We start from the raw sequence: 14,226 nt of genomic DNA, 5'->3' as shown, positions 1-14,226 counted from the left end.
TTCCCACTTATTCCTCTATTTCCCTACTTATCATAGCCTTCTTCTCTCCCTTTCTTCTTTTCATTATATGTAAATATATAATATTTATATATACATAATATCTATTATTGAATATATAAATAAATAATATTTATATATAAATAAATACATATAATATAGACATGATATCTATAACATATTATATAATATATGTCTATATAATCCCCACACACCTCAATAAAACATATTCTAGAGTTAAGAGATGACACAGTGGATAACACTTTGTACCTAGACTAAGGGAGACAATTCAAATTCTGCTTTAGTGAATTAAAAGATTTATAGCTTAAAGAAACCATAGATGTCATCTTATTCATTATCTTCATTTTGTAAATGAGGAAACTTGAGGCCCCAAAATACAAATTCAAAATCATAACACATATTAAGTGGAACCCACTAGAATTCAAACCAAGGTCTTTTCTTTGTTTCTTTCCCTTTCATGTGGTCCATTTATTAACAGATAGCTGATTGAACATTCACTATGTGCAAGTTACTGGTATTTTGAAGGCTGGACTCACATGTAGCATGTGGATGTGTGTATGGCTTAAAAGGAAATAAAAAAGACATCTTTAACCTTTCTCCCCATCCTTCTCCAAGACAGACTTTAATTCCTTCCAGGAGGAAAAGCAGAAGATTGGGGCTAGAGATGGCCATTCTATTCTTCTCATAGAGAGGCTACTAAGCTAGATTTATATCTATCTGCTCCGTTTAATATTATTAGTCTAAAGGATGTGATTTTCAGGTTCATTCTAACTTGTGATGACTGTTTCAATCCTCAAACTTTATATATGTTAATTTCCTCCCTCTCTCCTTTTTCCTTTATATGTGTTACATATATATAAATACATATATAATATTTATATATACATAATATCTGTTATTAAATATATAAATAAATAATATTTATATATAAATAAATACATATAATATAGACATGATATCTATAACATATTATATAATATGTGTCTATATGATCCCCCCACACCTCAATAAAACATATTCTAGAGTTAGGAGATGACACAGTGGATAACACTTTGTCCTAGACTAAGAGAGACAATTCAAATTCTGCTTTAGAGATTTACTAGCTATATAACTTTTGAGTCCTAGTTTTCATTATTTAAAAAAATGGAGCTAATAATTATTAGACACATTTCAGAATTAAATGAGATATGTGAAGGGCTTAAATGCTAGCTATTTTTTATTATCTGAGTTTAGAGTCTGTTTCATGTGTGTTTTTGTATTCTCTGTCTAGCCCAGTGCTAGTAGGTGCTTGATCAATGCTCAGGGACAGCTAGTTGACACAGTGGATTAAGTACTACGCCTAAAGTCAGGAAGATTTCCCAATTTCAAATCTGGCCTCAAATACCTATTACTGTGTAAAACTAGTCAGGTCACGTAATTCTATTTGCCTCAGTTTCCTCCTTTGTAAAATGACCGGAAAAGGAAATGGCAAATTACTCTAGTGTTTCTGCCAACAAACCCAAATGGGATCATGAAGAATTTCACACAACTGAAAAATCACTCAACCACAACAAAATCAATACTTACTTATATTGATTATATTGATTGATTGATCGATCAATGCTGTCTACATCTGCCTTCTTTTTTTCTTCTACTTCTGCTTCTCTATCTTTTCTATTACCCATTGGGAAATTGCCTGATCAAATATCCACTTCATTGCTCTCTATTTTTAGGTGACTCCCCTTCCCTGCCTAATACATCTCCCTCTACTCCTTTAGCATTACTCTGCCATGGTTTCCTCCCGCACATTCTTTATCATTCCTCAAGATCATGTTCCTTCATCCTGTGACATTATTTTTAAAAAATCAGCTTTATGGGGTTGGTCTTTAAAGAGAAGTTGCCAAGTTTCCCTCTTTATGAACAACACCATGTCTTTTTAAAAACTCATTAGGAACCAGAGCTTTACTTCAAAGAACCAGAAGAGTTACTTCAGGTCTTCACTGAGCTAGAAGAACAGAATCTTACTTTGGTACAATATTCCCAAGATGTCGATGAAACTTTGGATGATGTATCAAAAAGAGAAAAAGTTATACAAGATAAAGTGTAAGCCATCCAAAACAAGGAAGGAATTTCTAAGTTGGATCTCAAATTTCTCACATTCTTTTTCTATCTGGGATTGGGTATTTGGGGTATTTTAAAAAATCTAATAGGGATAGAAATGGACCTATGATTTCATTCCTATAGGGAACTTTCAGAAATGAAAGCTCCGTCTCCCAATATGGGTTGTTAGTACCTTGTCTCCAACTTACAGCATTATAAAGTTACATGGGGCACTGAGAGGTTATATAATTTATGTAACTTAGCCATGAGCTTCTATCATGTTGCGTCTAATGTCAGTCTCCATGGCACATGACCTCTGTGCATTGGGCATAAATTGCATATGACAATTATAATGCTTATTTGCAGAGAATGGGCATTGGGGGCTGTTCACAGATGGGAGCCATTATATATAATCTGGTATTTTTTCAGTGTCTTCATAGATATTGCTGAATGTTTTACTCTTTTTTAAAAAATAAAATTCTTTGTCATAAAAGAGCCATCTCTGACAGGGATACAGATGGATATGTCTTCTTCCTGGGGTATGGTGACAGAGAGTACCCCAATACTTAAAACAGACCCACTAATTACCACCAACTTCTGATTTTTGTGGGAAAAAATGAGATCACCAGAAATCCTAGGCAGGAAAGCGGGGTCCACATAACGATATTTGATTTTTTTCCTTTTAAAGATTGGGACCTCGGGGGCAGCTAGGTGGTGCAGTACATAGCGCACCAGCTCTGAATTCAGGAGGACCCGAGTTCAAATCTGATCTCAGACACTTAACACTTCCTAGCTGTGTGACCCTGGGCAAGTCACTTAACCCCAGCCTCAGGAAAAAAAATTAATTAATTAATTAATAAATAAAAGATTGGGACCTCACCATATAAAGTGAATGAATGGCTATGTAAATGGCACCCAATAAGATCTGTTTGTATAGATTACAGCTTCAGAGATACGAGGGACACTCTGGTTTAATTGACTGAGTTTGGGAAATCTTATTCAACAGTCTATTCATAAATTATATGTTAGGATATAGAAATTTCTATGTCTAGTTATTCCCTTTGGTTCTTCTTAGGTAGAGGCTGAGAGTTTTTCATTTGACCTCAGTTCTAGGAATTCACCCTATGAAAACTCTGTATTCACTGACTATACTGTCTCTTTCTAATTTTATAATAGGAATAGCAACATAGAAGCTCTATTGACTCAAAAAGAAATGCTAAAGAATAACTGTGCTCGAGAAGAAGAAAAAGCAGCAGAATTGGAATTAAGGTCACGGCTATTTAGTTTTGGCGAGTTTAATTCAGAAATTCAGGTAATGATTAAGCTTAGTTTCTATTTCTTGTCTATAGTTATCCCTTCACATTGGGGAAGGTTAAAATGGAATGTCCCAGCATCCCCACAGCCCCCCAATTCCCATCATACACATTTCATTCCTGTGCTTTGGAAAATCCTAGTAAAACTTTTTGGTCCTTCCTTCATACCAGAGAAAAGGTCTGAATTTTTTTCTTTTTTTTTTTTTTTCATGGAATGTTTATAGTACCTTATTGTAAATTTTGTAAATTGTAAAATTATTAAAAACAAAAAAAACAAAACAAAAAAACCCCTGCACTTCCCTGGACCTCTGTTTGCTCAGTTGTAAAATGAGAGGGATTGGACCAAAAGGCCTTTGAGGTGACTTCCATCTCTTCTGAGAGTTCCCTATAGGAATTAAAATCATGGATTTATCATCCTGTGATGATATGAATAAAAGAGAAAGGAAATTATTTTGGTTTTTAGTTTTCCATAGCCAATCTAGATATCCACAAGAGAGTTTATTATAGTTATACATATGGTAGTAACATTTTTGAAGGTTCACTTACATGAAATATACAAGCCTGGGGATTGAGCTTTTAAAATTTCTTAACAGTGATTAGAAAAATATCTTTCTTGGATTGCTTGCTGCCTTGGTTGGGAAGGGGCAAGGGGAGAGGAGAAAAATTTGAAACAGGGTTTTGCAAAGATGAATGTTGACAATTATCTTTGTATGTTTTTAGACAAATAAAATACTATTTTTGAAAAAAGAAAAATATCATTCATTGAAGGTTTTTTCTATGAAATTTAATTTCTTCCTAATCAAAAACTCTTTAAGATGGGGTCCATGAATTTATTCTTTTTTAAATCGATAATTATACTTTTAATATAATTTATTTCCTTTGAATTCTTATGTATTTCACTTTATTATTTAAAAACATTATTCTGAGTGAAGAGGATCAAGAGAACAATATATATTGTAGTAGCAATATTGTTTGAAGAATAATTGTGAACAGCCTAGTTATTTTGAACAGTATTAATACTCAAACTATAAAGGATCTATATAGGAAGATGCTATTTCCTTCCAAAGAAAAAATTAAAAACTAAAAATACATGTGGTATAGTTTTACATATATTTATAATAAATTAATAAATTAAAATTTAAAAAAACATTATTCTGAGAAGGGTTCCATAGCCTTCGCCAGACTGTCTGAAGGGTCATGACAGAAAAAAGGTCAGAAGCTCTACATTTATTTAACTGGTATTTGGCAGCTGTGAGAGGGACATTTTGGTTTTCAAATCTTTAATTATAGGCTATGTTACTTTCCTTGATAAAATTATCAAAGAGAAAGTTATTTTTATCCCTCATCAGACTAAGCATATTTAACTCAACAAGCCTGCCTTTGGACCAATTGATTTATTTCCATCAAAAAAAATCAGGAAACATTTAAAACATACATATAAAAGGGAGGCATGGGAATAGTTGCTAGGATGGATTCCCCTTCATTACTTTTAACAAATACATATTAAGTGCCTACTATGTATAAAGGATGGCTTTCCCTATGGGAAATACAAAGATTAAAGTAAAAATGACATTTGCTCTCTCTGTGAGAAATACAAAGATTAAAGCAAAAATGACATATTCTCTGATCCCAAACAGTTTACATTTTGCTGGAGAAGTCAGAAAAGGCATTATAGAAAAGGTACTTCTTAAGTTGAGACTTTAAAAAGTGAAGATGAAAAGAATATGCATTCTGTCATGGTCTATTCAAAAATATAGAAACAGGAGATAATATGTCAAGAGTTGTTAGGTTCAGCTGGATTAGAATAGAGAGAGTATAAAGGGAAGTAAAATGAAAACAAACAAAAAAAAGACTAGAATGGAACCAAATTGTGGAAGATCACAATTAAATGCCAGACTAAGACCAAAGTTGATACAGTTAGCAACAGGACATTTGCAGAGAAATGACTCAGTTAAAGAAAATTATACATCTGTGAAAGGGAGGATTGGAGGTAAAGATGTGAATTAAAAGGTTATTATGGAAGTCCAAGCAAAAAGCAACAAATAAGTTGGAGGCAGTTTGATTGGAGAGACAGAACTGGCAACTAATTAGATGGGGAGAGAAAAAAGTTGATGATCCCAAAGCTTCAAACTTGAATGACTAGGGGGATCTTATGGCCATCAATGGAAATAAGAGAAGATGAACAAAGGGTCCTGTTTAGGAAGGAAAATTAGTTTAATTTTGGACATGCTTGACTTGAGATACTGCCAAGCAAGTGCTTGTCCAGCAAATAGTTGGAGGGACAAGACTGGAATTCAAAAGAGAAATTGAAGTTAGATAGATAGACTTGGGAGTTATTTACACAAAGATGATAATTGAATTGAGCCCATAGAATGAGGTCACCAAGTATAAAGAGAGAAGAAAGAAAAACAGATTCCCCAACCATAAGAGATAGATTGAAGCAAAAAAATGACTTTTGAAAAATCCTCTTGGTTTTGGTTGCAAATCCAAGACATCCAACTCACCAACTTTCCTTTCAAAATTCTATTTTTAAAAATCCTTATGATTCCAGATTTTTCAGTTGGAAGTTCTCATGATGTATTGGAAAGAGAACTTATTTTAGAATCAGAGGTTTTCCAAAATCTGAGTAAAGTTTTCCACTGTACCCCAACAACTTTATCAAGTAAAGTTCAAACTCTGGAATTAGAGCATCTTGGTTCAATATTTTTGTTCAAAATAGTCTTCAATTGTTTTCTTTATTTTTTAAGCCACAATTGAGACTAACCCAACTTGTTACCATAGAAATCACATGTTTTTAATTATGAAACTGATTAAACTCCATTTCTACAAGAGTTTAAGGAGGTACTCAGATTGTGTGTGTGTCTATGTGCTAAAATTTCTCTGTATCAAATTCAACAGATTTACCTGAATTTCACAAGGATTGGTTAAGCACCTACTATGTGCCAGGTACTATGCTAGACTTTAAGGATACAAAGGCAAATTGAAAGGCCCCTACCCTCAAGGTATCTATATTCCAATAGGGAAGGCAGCATATATGTAAAGTTTCAGCTGTTGGTCAAAAACTCATGCAATTTGATATGTATGTATGTAATTAGTCAAATAATGTTACACTGATGATAGATCTTTATGCTTTCTGTCACCTCTTTCTTTTTAAACTTAGGAAAAACTGATAGAATCTCTAAGTAAAAAAGTCAATCAAGTATACAAGGTCTGCATTGGAGATGTGGATATAGCCAACCTCAATCCAGTTCAAAAGTTGGTCAAAGTAGAATCTCGACTGGTGGAGCTGAGTGACCTGATTGATTCTGTCCCTAAAGAAAACATCGAAGTCATTGAAAAGGCGAAACAGAGAGAAAGAAGACAAAAGTACAGTCTATGTCTTTTCCATTCAAAACAAATAACCTTATTATTGATTTCAGTTATGCATAATTTTTGGTAGGGTAGTGTTAGAGATGGCAATAGAGCTACCAAGTGTGAATTCTAAATAAGGGTGAATATATGTATATCTATACACTACTTATGAATTCACTCTTCCACATAGATTGTTTCTTGTCTGCATCACTTAGAGGTGCCTTTGTTTTGGAAGAATGTAAGTTCTGGCAGATTCTAATTAATCAATCAGCATTTAATAAGCATTTACCATTGGCTGGGCACTAGCCTGTTAAGTTAGAAAGTTCTGGAGTTTGGCCCTCAAGGTGAACTATATGACTGCTGTGCAAATAATGGCCTAGATGAGTTTGGACATATTCTTTACTAAGTTGTTCACTAAATTTGGAGAATTTGGGGGCCATGGCAGCTCCTAAAACCAACTCTTGAATCATTGAGGAGTTGCAAATTGTATCAATGAAGGGAATATAGTGATAAAACAAAAGATCCTCAAATATTAATGCATCTAAGAAATTAGTAGTAAAATATCCTTTGGACAGAATTTCTAAGATCATAACTGGAAGAATGGATAAGATGCTGACCTTGAAGGCAAGAAAACTTGGGTCCAAATCTGGTCTCTGAGATTTACTAGTTATTTGACCATGGGCAAGACCCTTCATCTTTTTCTCTTTAAGTGGACTTAGCCAACTTCTAAGCTCTTTTTTAGTCTAAATCTAAATCTAAATTTTTAAAATTAAATTTTTTTGGATTTTATGAATTATGAAAATTCAAGATGAGAGTTAAAAAATGCATATTACATCAAGCACCCCTTGCAAGGTAGTGGATTTTTAAGGAGATGTAAGAGTCTTAACTTGTCTATCTCTAATCATCAGAAAGAATAAGTATTTGATTTTTTAAACATTTTTTCCCTCTAAATTCTGATCTGGATAGGTGGGTGAAGAAATTTTCACTTCCTACATAACAGCCTTCCCTGACCATTACATTTTATTAGTGTGGTATAGTGTTAAAAATGATTCTAGAATAGGAGCAGCAAAAATAATCCTACCCAATTATTGCATCTGACTGCTAGAATATTGGTGTTGTTGAATCATTTAGTTATGTCCGATTCTTTGTGGTCCATGGACCATAGCATGCTAGGATCTTTCATTCACTATTCTCCTGAAGTCTGTACAAATTCATGTTCACTGCTTCCATAATACACTCTATCTCCTCCTCTGCCACCCCCATTTTTCTTTATTTTCAGTTTTTTTTCCCAGCATCAGAGCCTTTTCCAATAAATCTTGTCCTCTCATTAAGTGGCAAAAATATTTAAAGTTCAACTTCAGTATTTGACCTTTCACCAAGTAGCCTCAATTAATTTCTTTTAAGTATTGATTGGTTTGATCTCCTTGCTGCCAAAGGGTCTTTCAAAAGTCAAACAGTGGTCCTCAAACTTTTTAAAGAGGAGTCCAGTTCCCTGTCCCTCAGACTGTGGGAGGGCCGGACTATAGTAAAAACAAAAACTCACACTCTGTTTCCGCCCCTCAGCCCATTTGCCATAACCCGGCGGGCTGCATAAAACGTCCTTAGCCCCCTGCATCTGGCCCACAGGCCGTAGTTTGAGAACCCCTGCAAAATCTTCTCCAGCACCACTGGAGAAAGTGTTGATTTTGTGGTACTTAATTTTTCTTGTAGTCCAATTCTTACAGCCATACATTGCTACTGGAAAAAATCCTAGCCTTGACTTTACAGACATTTGTTGACAAGGTGATGTCTCTCCTTTTTATTTTGCTGTCCAGATTTACCACAGCTTTCCAACCAAGAAGTAAGCAGATTTTAATTTCATGGCTATAGTCACCATCTGCTCTGATGTTTGAGCCCAAGAATATAAAATATGACACTGCTTCCACTTCTTCTCTATTTTCCAGAAAGTAATGGTTCCAGGTGCCAAGATTGTAGGAGATTATTTTTTGAGGGGAGGAGGTTTTTATGTTAAACTTCAAGTCAGCTTTTACCCTCTTCTCTTTCACCCTCATCAAGAGGCTTCCTAATTCTTTTTCACTTTCTGCTATTAGAAGGTATCATCTGCATATCTGAGATTGTTGATATCTTTACTGGCAATCTTAATTTCAGTTTTTGAATCATCCTGCTTGGCATTTCATATGATGTACTCTGAATAGAAGTTAAATAAATGAGATGACAGTATACCGCCTTGTTGTATTCCTTTCCCAATTTTAAAATAATCATTTATTCTATGTTATGTTTCTTTTTGGCCTACATTCAGGTTTCTTGGGAGACTAATAAAATGATCTGGTATTCTCTTCTCTTTGAGCATTTGCCACATTTTGTTGTGATCCACACAGACTAAAAGTTCAGCATAGTCAATGAAGCAGAAGTAAATGATTTTCTGGAACTCCATAATTTTCTCCATAATTCAGCAAATGTTGGCAATTTGATCTCGACTTCTTCTGCATCTTCATAAGTCAGATTGCTCTAGTAATTCTCAGTTCACATTTTGCCAAAGCCTCACTTACAGAATCTATTTTTTTTTAAATTTAATAGTATTTTATTTTTCCAAATACATGTAAAAACAGTTTTCAACATTCATTTTTGTAAGACTTTGTGATCCAAATTTTTCTCCCTTCTTACTTTACTTTTCCTCTCCCCAAGACAGCAAGTAATTGGATATAGATTAAAAATATGTGAAATAATTTAAAACATATTTCCATATTTGTCATGTTGTGCAAGAAAAATCAGACCAAAGCAGGGAAAAACCACGAGAAAGAAAAAAGTAAACAACAACAACAAAAAGGTGAAAATAATTTACTTTGATTCATATTTAGTCTTCATACTTCTATGTCTAGGTATAGATGGCATTTTCCAAGTCTATTGGAATTGCCTTGAATCACCACACTGATAAGAAGAGCCAAATCTATCACAGTTGACCATCACAGAATCTTCTTGTTATTGTATGCAATGTTCCCTCAGTTTTGTTCGCTTCACACATTCTCAGTTCATGAAAGTCTTTTCAGGCTTTTCTGAATCTTCTTATCATTTCTTATAGAACAATAATATTCCATTACATTCATACACCATATCTTATTCAGGCATTCCCTAGTTGATGGGCATCCATTCAATTTCCAGTTCTTATCACTACAAAAAAGGGCTACTACAAACATTTTTTAGCTTGCAGAATCTTTAACATACTATTTTTGGCATGTGGAATGAGCAAAATTATTCAGTAATTTGAATATTGCTTGCCTTTCTTTAGGTTTGGGATATAAAATGACCTTTTCAGTCCAGTGGCCACTCTTGGGTTTTCCAATTTTGCTGGCATATTGAGCACATCATCTTTTGGGGTTTTAAATAGTTCAGCTGGAGTTCCATCACCTCTACTAGCCTTATTATTAGCAATCCTTCCTAAGACTATCTTAACTTTATTCTCCAATATCTGGCTGTAGATCAGACATCACATCATCATGGTTTTCAGTGATGTTAAGATCTTTCTTGTGTAGTTCTTCTGTGTATTCTTGCCACCTCTTCTTAATCTCTTCCACTTCCATTTTTGTCTTTTATCAAGCCCAATTTTTTCATGAAACATTCCCTTGCAATCTCTATTTTTTTTAAAAAACTGTCTTTACCATACTTGTTTTTCTATTTCTTTGCATTCCTCATTTAAGAAAACTTTATTTCTCCTGGATGTTCTCTAGAATTCTGCAAGCAGTTGGATATATCTTTCCCTTTCCTTTTCTCAGCTTTTTGTAAAGCCTCAGCTGACAGCTATTTTGCTGTCTTTTTTCTTTGGAATGTTTTTGTTGCCGACTCCTTACAATATTTCAAACCTCTGTCCAGGGTTCTTTAGGTGCTCTAGATTGAATCTCTAAAATCTAATCTGATGAAAAATGCTATCTACTTCCAGAGAAAGAACTGATGGAGCCTGAACACAGATCAAAGTATACTACTTTTTTTACATCCTTTATTTATTTATTTTCACTTTGGTCTGTTTTATTTCCCAATATGATTAAATGGAAATGTTTTGCATAACTGCAAATGCATAACTTATATGAAATTGCTTGTCACCTCAAAGAGAAGGAAGGAGGAACTATGGAGGGAGAGAATTTGGACCTTAAATTTTTTATAAAGATATGTTTAAAATTGTTTTTACATGTAATTGGAAAAAATTAAAATATTTTTTAAAAATTTGCTGACCAATGAGGTCTTGACAAAACTGTCCTAATTCATTTTATATTCCAAGACTAAATTTGCTTGTTCCAATTACCTTTTGATTTCCTACTTTAGCATTCCAATCCCCTTTGTGACTTTTTTGTCTGTTTGTTTTTGTGTTACTTCTGAATGTTGTAAATTTTCATAGAACTAATCAACTTTAGCCTCTATGGCAATATTCTTGGTGCATAAACTTGAATAGATAATCATATAAGTCTGTGAAACTGACCAGCTTGCTTTGGATTTGAACAGATCTCATTTGGTCATTTTTGTTTATACTGCACTATTGCTTTTCTTACAACAAGGGCTACTTCATTTCTAAGGGATTCTTGCCCCTAGTAATATATGTAGTGATCACTGAATTAAATTCACCCATTCCTGTCCATTTAAGTCCACTGAAATCCAAAATGTTGATGTTGAATCGTTTCATCTTCTGTTTGACCACCTCCAGCTTATCTTGGTTCATAGAATGTTGGATGTACTCTGCAGATCTTGTCATTTCTCTGGTTTAATCATGAAATCTACAAAGATTCTTAAATGGATTCCTCAAGACTAATACATAGGATAATTCTTATTATGCATTTTTCTAGTAAGCTCCAGAAATACATCCAGTATAGTTTGCATTGGTGCTGAATGAAGGAAAATATTTAATCAGTAACTATGTTAAGCGTTAGGAATCTAAAGGAAAAAAATATGCCTATTTTCAAGTCAGGTCTTATTAGGGAAGACAATACACGTGTTTTCAGCTGTATGTCTGAAGATAAGGCTCATTGACTCAAAGGTAGAGGGTATTGAATTTTCTTTGATATCATTTCCATTAATAAAATTGTCTATTTCTGATGTTGATAATCTTGATTTCATGTGATAGTGTCAAGGACTGATGGCTAGAAGTTTCTTTTCTGGCCTTCTGTACATGTAGCAGCCCATCTGAAGAGTATATTTTTAAAGGGGACAACATGGGGAACTGAGATGGAATGTCTTGTTCATGGTGGTATGAACTCTGAAAGCAGCTTATTCTCTTTCCTTGTCAGGAAATGCTAAAAGAAGCCCATTCTGCTACTATACACAAGAGTCAGCTTTCTCAGACTTATACCAGTTAAGGGGGTCATAAAGTGAACTCTTCTTAACTATAATTGCACACAAAAGGCTTTCCCAGACTGTCTCCTTAGCATCTTTAAGACAGTGCCAACATTTCAGTACACATTTATTATTCCCAAGATCCTGCTTTTATCTCCCCCATCCTTCCTTTGAGCTATGCAAGTGGATCCCTTCCAAAGCATGTTGCAAAATTTAAAAGGTACCTTTTGGCAAAGAGAACACCATTGTGATTTCATCATGTGCACCTTGCAACTTACCTTTTGAACTAGAAATAGCTTTCATGACCCTCATCAATGACATTGCCAGATCGTCATCACTGGTTCAGAGTGCACCCTGGGAAGTAAGGTCTAAGAAAATTGGAATGATCTCAAGTAGAAATCTATTTCTAATGACTCCTCACCTTTTTCTATCCTTATCCTTTCTCATATAGCCATCTCTTTCCATCTTAACCCTTTTTTTCTTCTTCCCATCTAATCCTTCTATCCCTGCTGGCCATCAACACAAGTTTTCTTTATACCACAGCTTGGTTTGTGATGGGGAAGCTCCTTTTGTCTCCTTTATTGGATTATTATCCTTTCTGAATAAATGTAAGGTACACAACCAGACCACTGAAGCTTCTTTATAATCCAAGAAAAAAAAAAAAAAAAAAAGCTGATTTTTGCTAACTCATACCTCACAGCAATTGCTTAATGCCTGTCTGCACTCATACTTCACTAAACAGCAGATAACAGCCTCCCCATCCCTGAGAGAGGTGATATCAGAGAGCTTCAGTAGCATCAATCCCAATAAACCTGACAAAGCCAGACATACAAGATAAAATGGCCACATACCGGCACTTGTTTTTCCAAGTTAGCTTAACCCTCCCCCCCCAAAAAAATATAAACACCTATTAACAAGATGACAAAAAGGGGCTGTAGCTATGACCCTTTTTAAAGAGAGCAATTAGGTAGCCCTATAGATAGTACCAAATCTGGAGTCAGGAAGATCTGAGTTCAAATCCAGCTTCCATTACTAGCTGTGTGACCCAAGTCACTTAACCCTGTTTACCTCAGTTTCACCTGTAAAATAATTTGGAGAAGGAAATGGCAAACCACTGCTGGTACTTTACCCAAAAAAGCCCTCAAAAGAAGTCATGAAGAGGCAGCACAACTAAAAAAGATTCTTTATTTTGAAATGTCCAAGATTCCAAGAAATACATATATGTGTGTGTGTATATATATAAAATATAGGTATATGCACATACCTACATAGATTTATGTTTTATATATGTTATATACATGAATGTTATATCCAGGTAGGGCATGATCTTTAATGCAAACACCCTGGGATCATAATGTTGCTGTCCTTTGTACTCCCAGCCCTGCAGTAGGCACTTAATAAAATGTTTGGTGATTGATTATAAGAAATTGTAATCTTTTAAATAGAGGCATTGCCAGTATTTTATGCTCTAGTTAGTTCATCCTGTATCACTTCAGGTATTCCTGGGTATGTTCTTGTCTGCCATTTTTGCTACAACTTGCTTAGCCACACTCCCTTAAGTATATGGGGTTCTCATTTTCTGCTCTCATTGTGTTGGAATACTTTTATAGTCTGGGTCAAAGATAAATCTGAAGCTTTTCCAAATGGTGAAAAGCAACAGATCCCTAATATAAAAACAGAATTTATCCTAAACAATCTTCTAAATGTTCTTACAGCATTTATAGTTAAAGAACCTTTTCCCCCTCTCACAACAGACTTCGTGAGGAGAAATTAAAAGAAAAGCAGAGATCCCAGGAAGAAAAAATAAGAATTGCCCTAGAAAGAGCAGTATCACAACCAAAGAAAAAGGTCTGTATTAACTCATTGCTGTTTTCCACCAACCAGGAGATAAATCTTAAGATGTCCTAGCTTTACCATTTACTAGCTTTATAAACTTCAGCAAATATTGAAGGCAAGTGAAGGTTTGAGGCATAATCTGAAAAATAGGCAAAATACTTTTATAACAGCTCATTTTGGTAGCTCATATATGAAAACTGAGCCGAGATAGCATTCTATATTGGGGGAGAGAATTTGTAACTCAAAATGAAAAAACAAATTAATTTATTTAAAAAAAAAATGCTTGTGACCTCATATAGATATGGCAAAGTAG

The 14,226-nt window shown here is 34.3% G+C and overlaps 1 protein-coding gene across 2 annotated transcripts in view; it reads left to right on the top strand.

Annotated features, from left to right (window-relative positions):
* CCDC38 (coiled-coil domain containing 38) overlaps positions 1–14,226 on the top strand; it is a 58,688-nt gene that overhangs the window by 44,040 nt on the left and 422 nt on the right. For both annotated transcript variants that reach the window (XM_074271309.1, XM_074271308.1), the window contains exons 14-17: positions 1,949–2,100; positions 3,274–3,409; positions 6,571–6,776; positions 13,832–13,925. In XM_074271309.1, the coding sequence (XP_074127410.1) occupies positions 1,949–2,100; positions 3,274–3,409; positions 6,571–6,776; positions 13,832–13,925 (588 nt within the window). The remainder of the gene's footprint in view (positions 1–1,948; positions 2,101–3,273; positions 3,410–6,570; positions 6,777–13,831; positions 13,926–14,226) is intronic.

The sequence above is a fragment of the Sminthopsis crassicaudata genome, chromosome 5, assembly GCF_048593235.1.
Source record: "Sminthopsis crassicaudata isolate SCR6 chromosome 5, ASM4859323v1, whole genome shotgun sequence".
NCBI classification, from domain to species: Eukaryota; Metazoa; Chordata; class Mammalia; order Dasyuromorphia; family Dasyuridae; genus Sminthopsis; species Sminthopsis crassicaudata.
The sequence above is the reverse complement of the archived record's forward strand: the minus strand, read 5'-3'. Positions and strand labels throughout refer to the sequence as shown.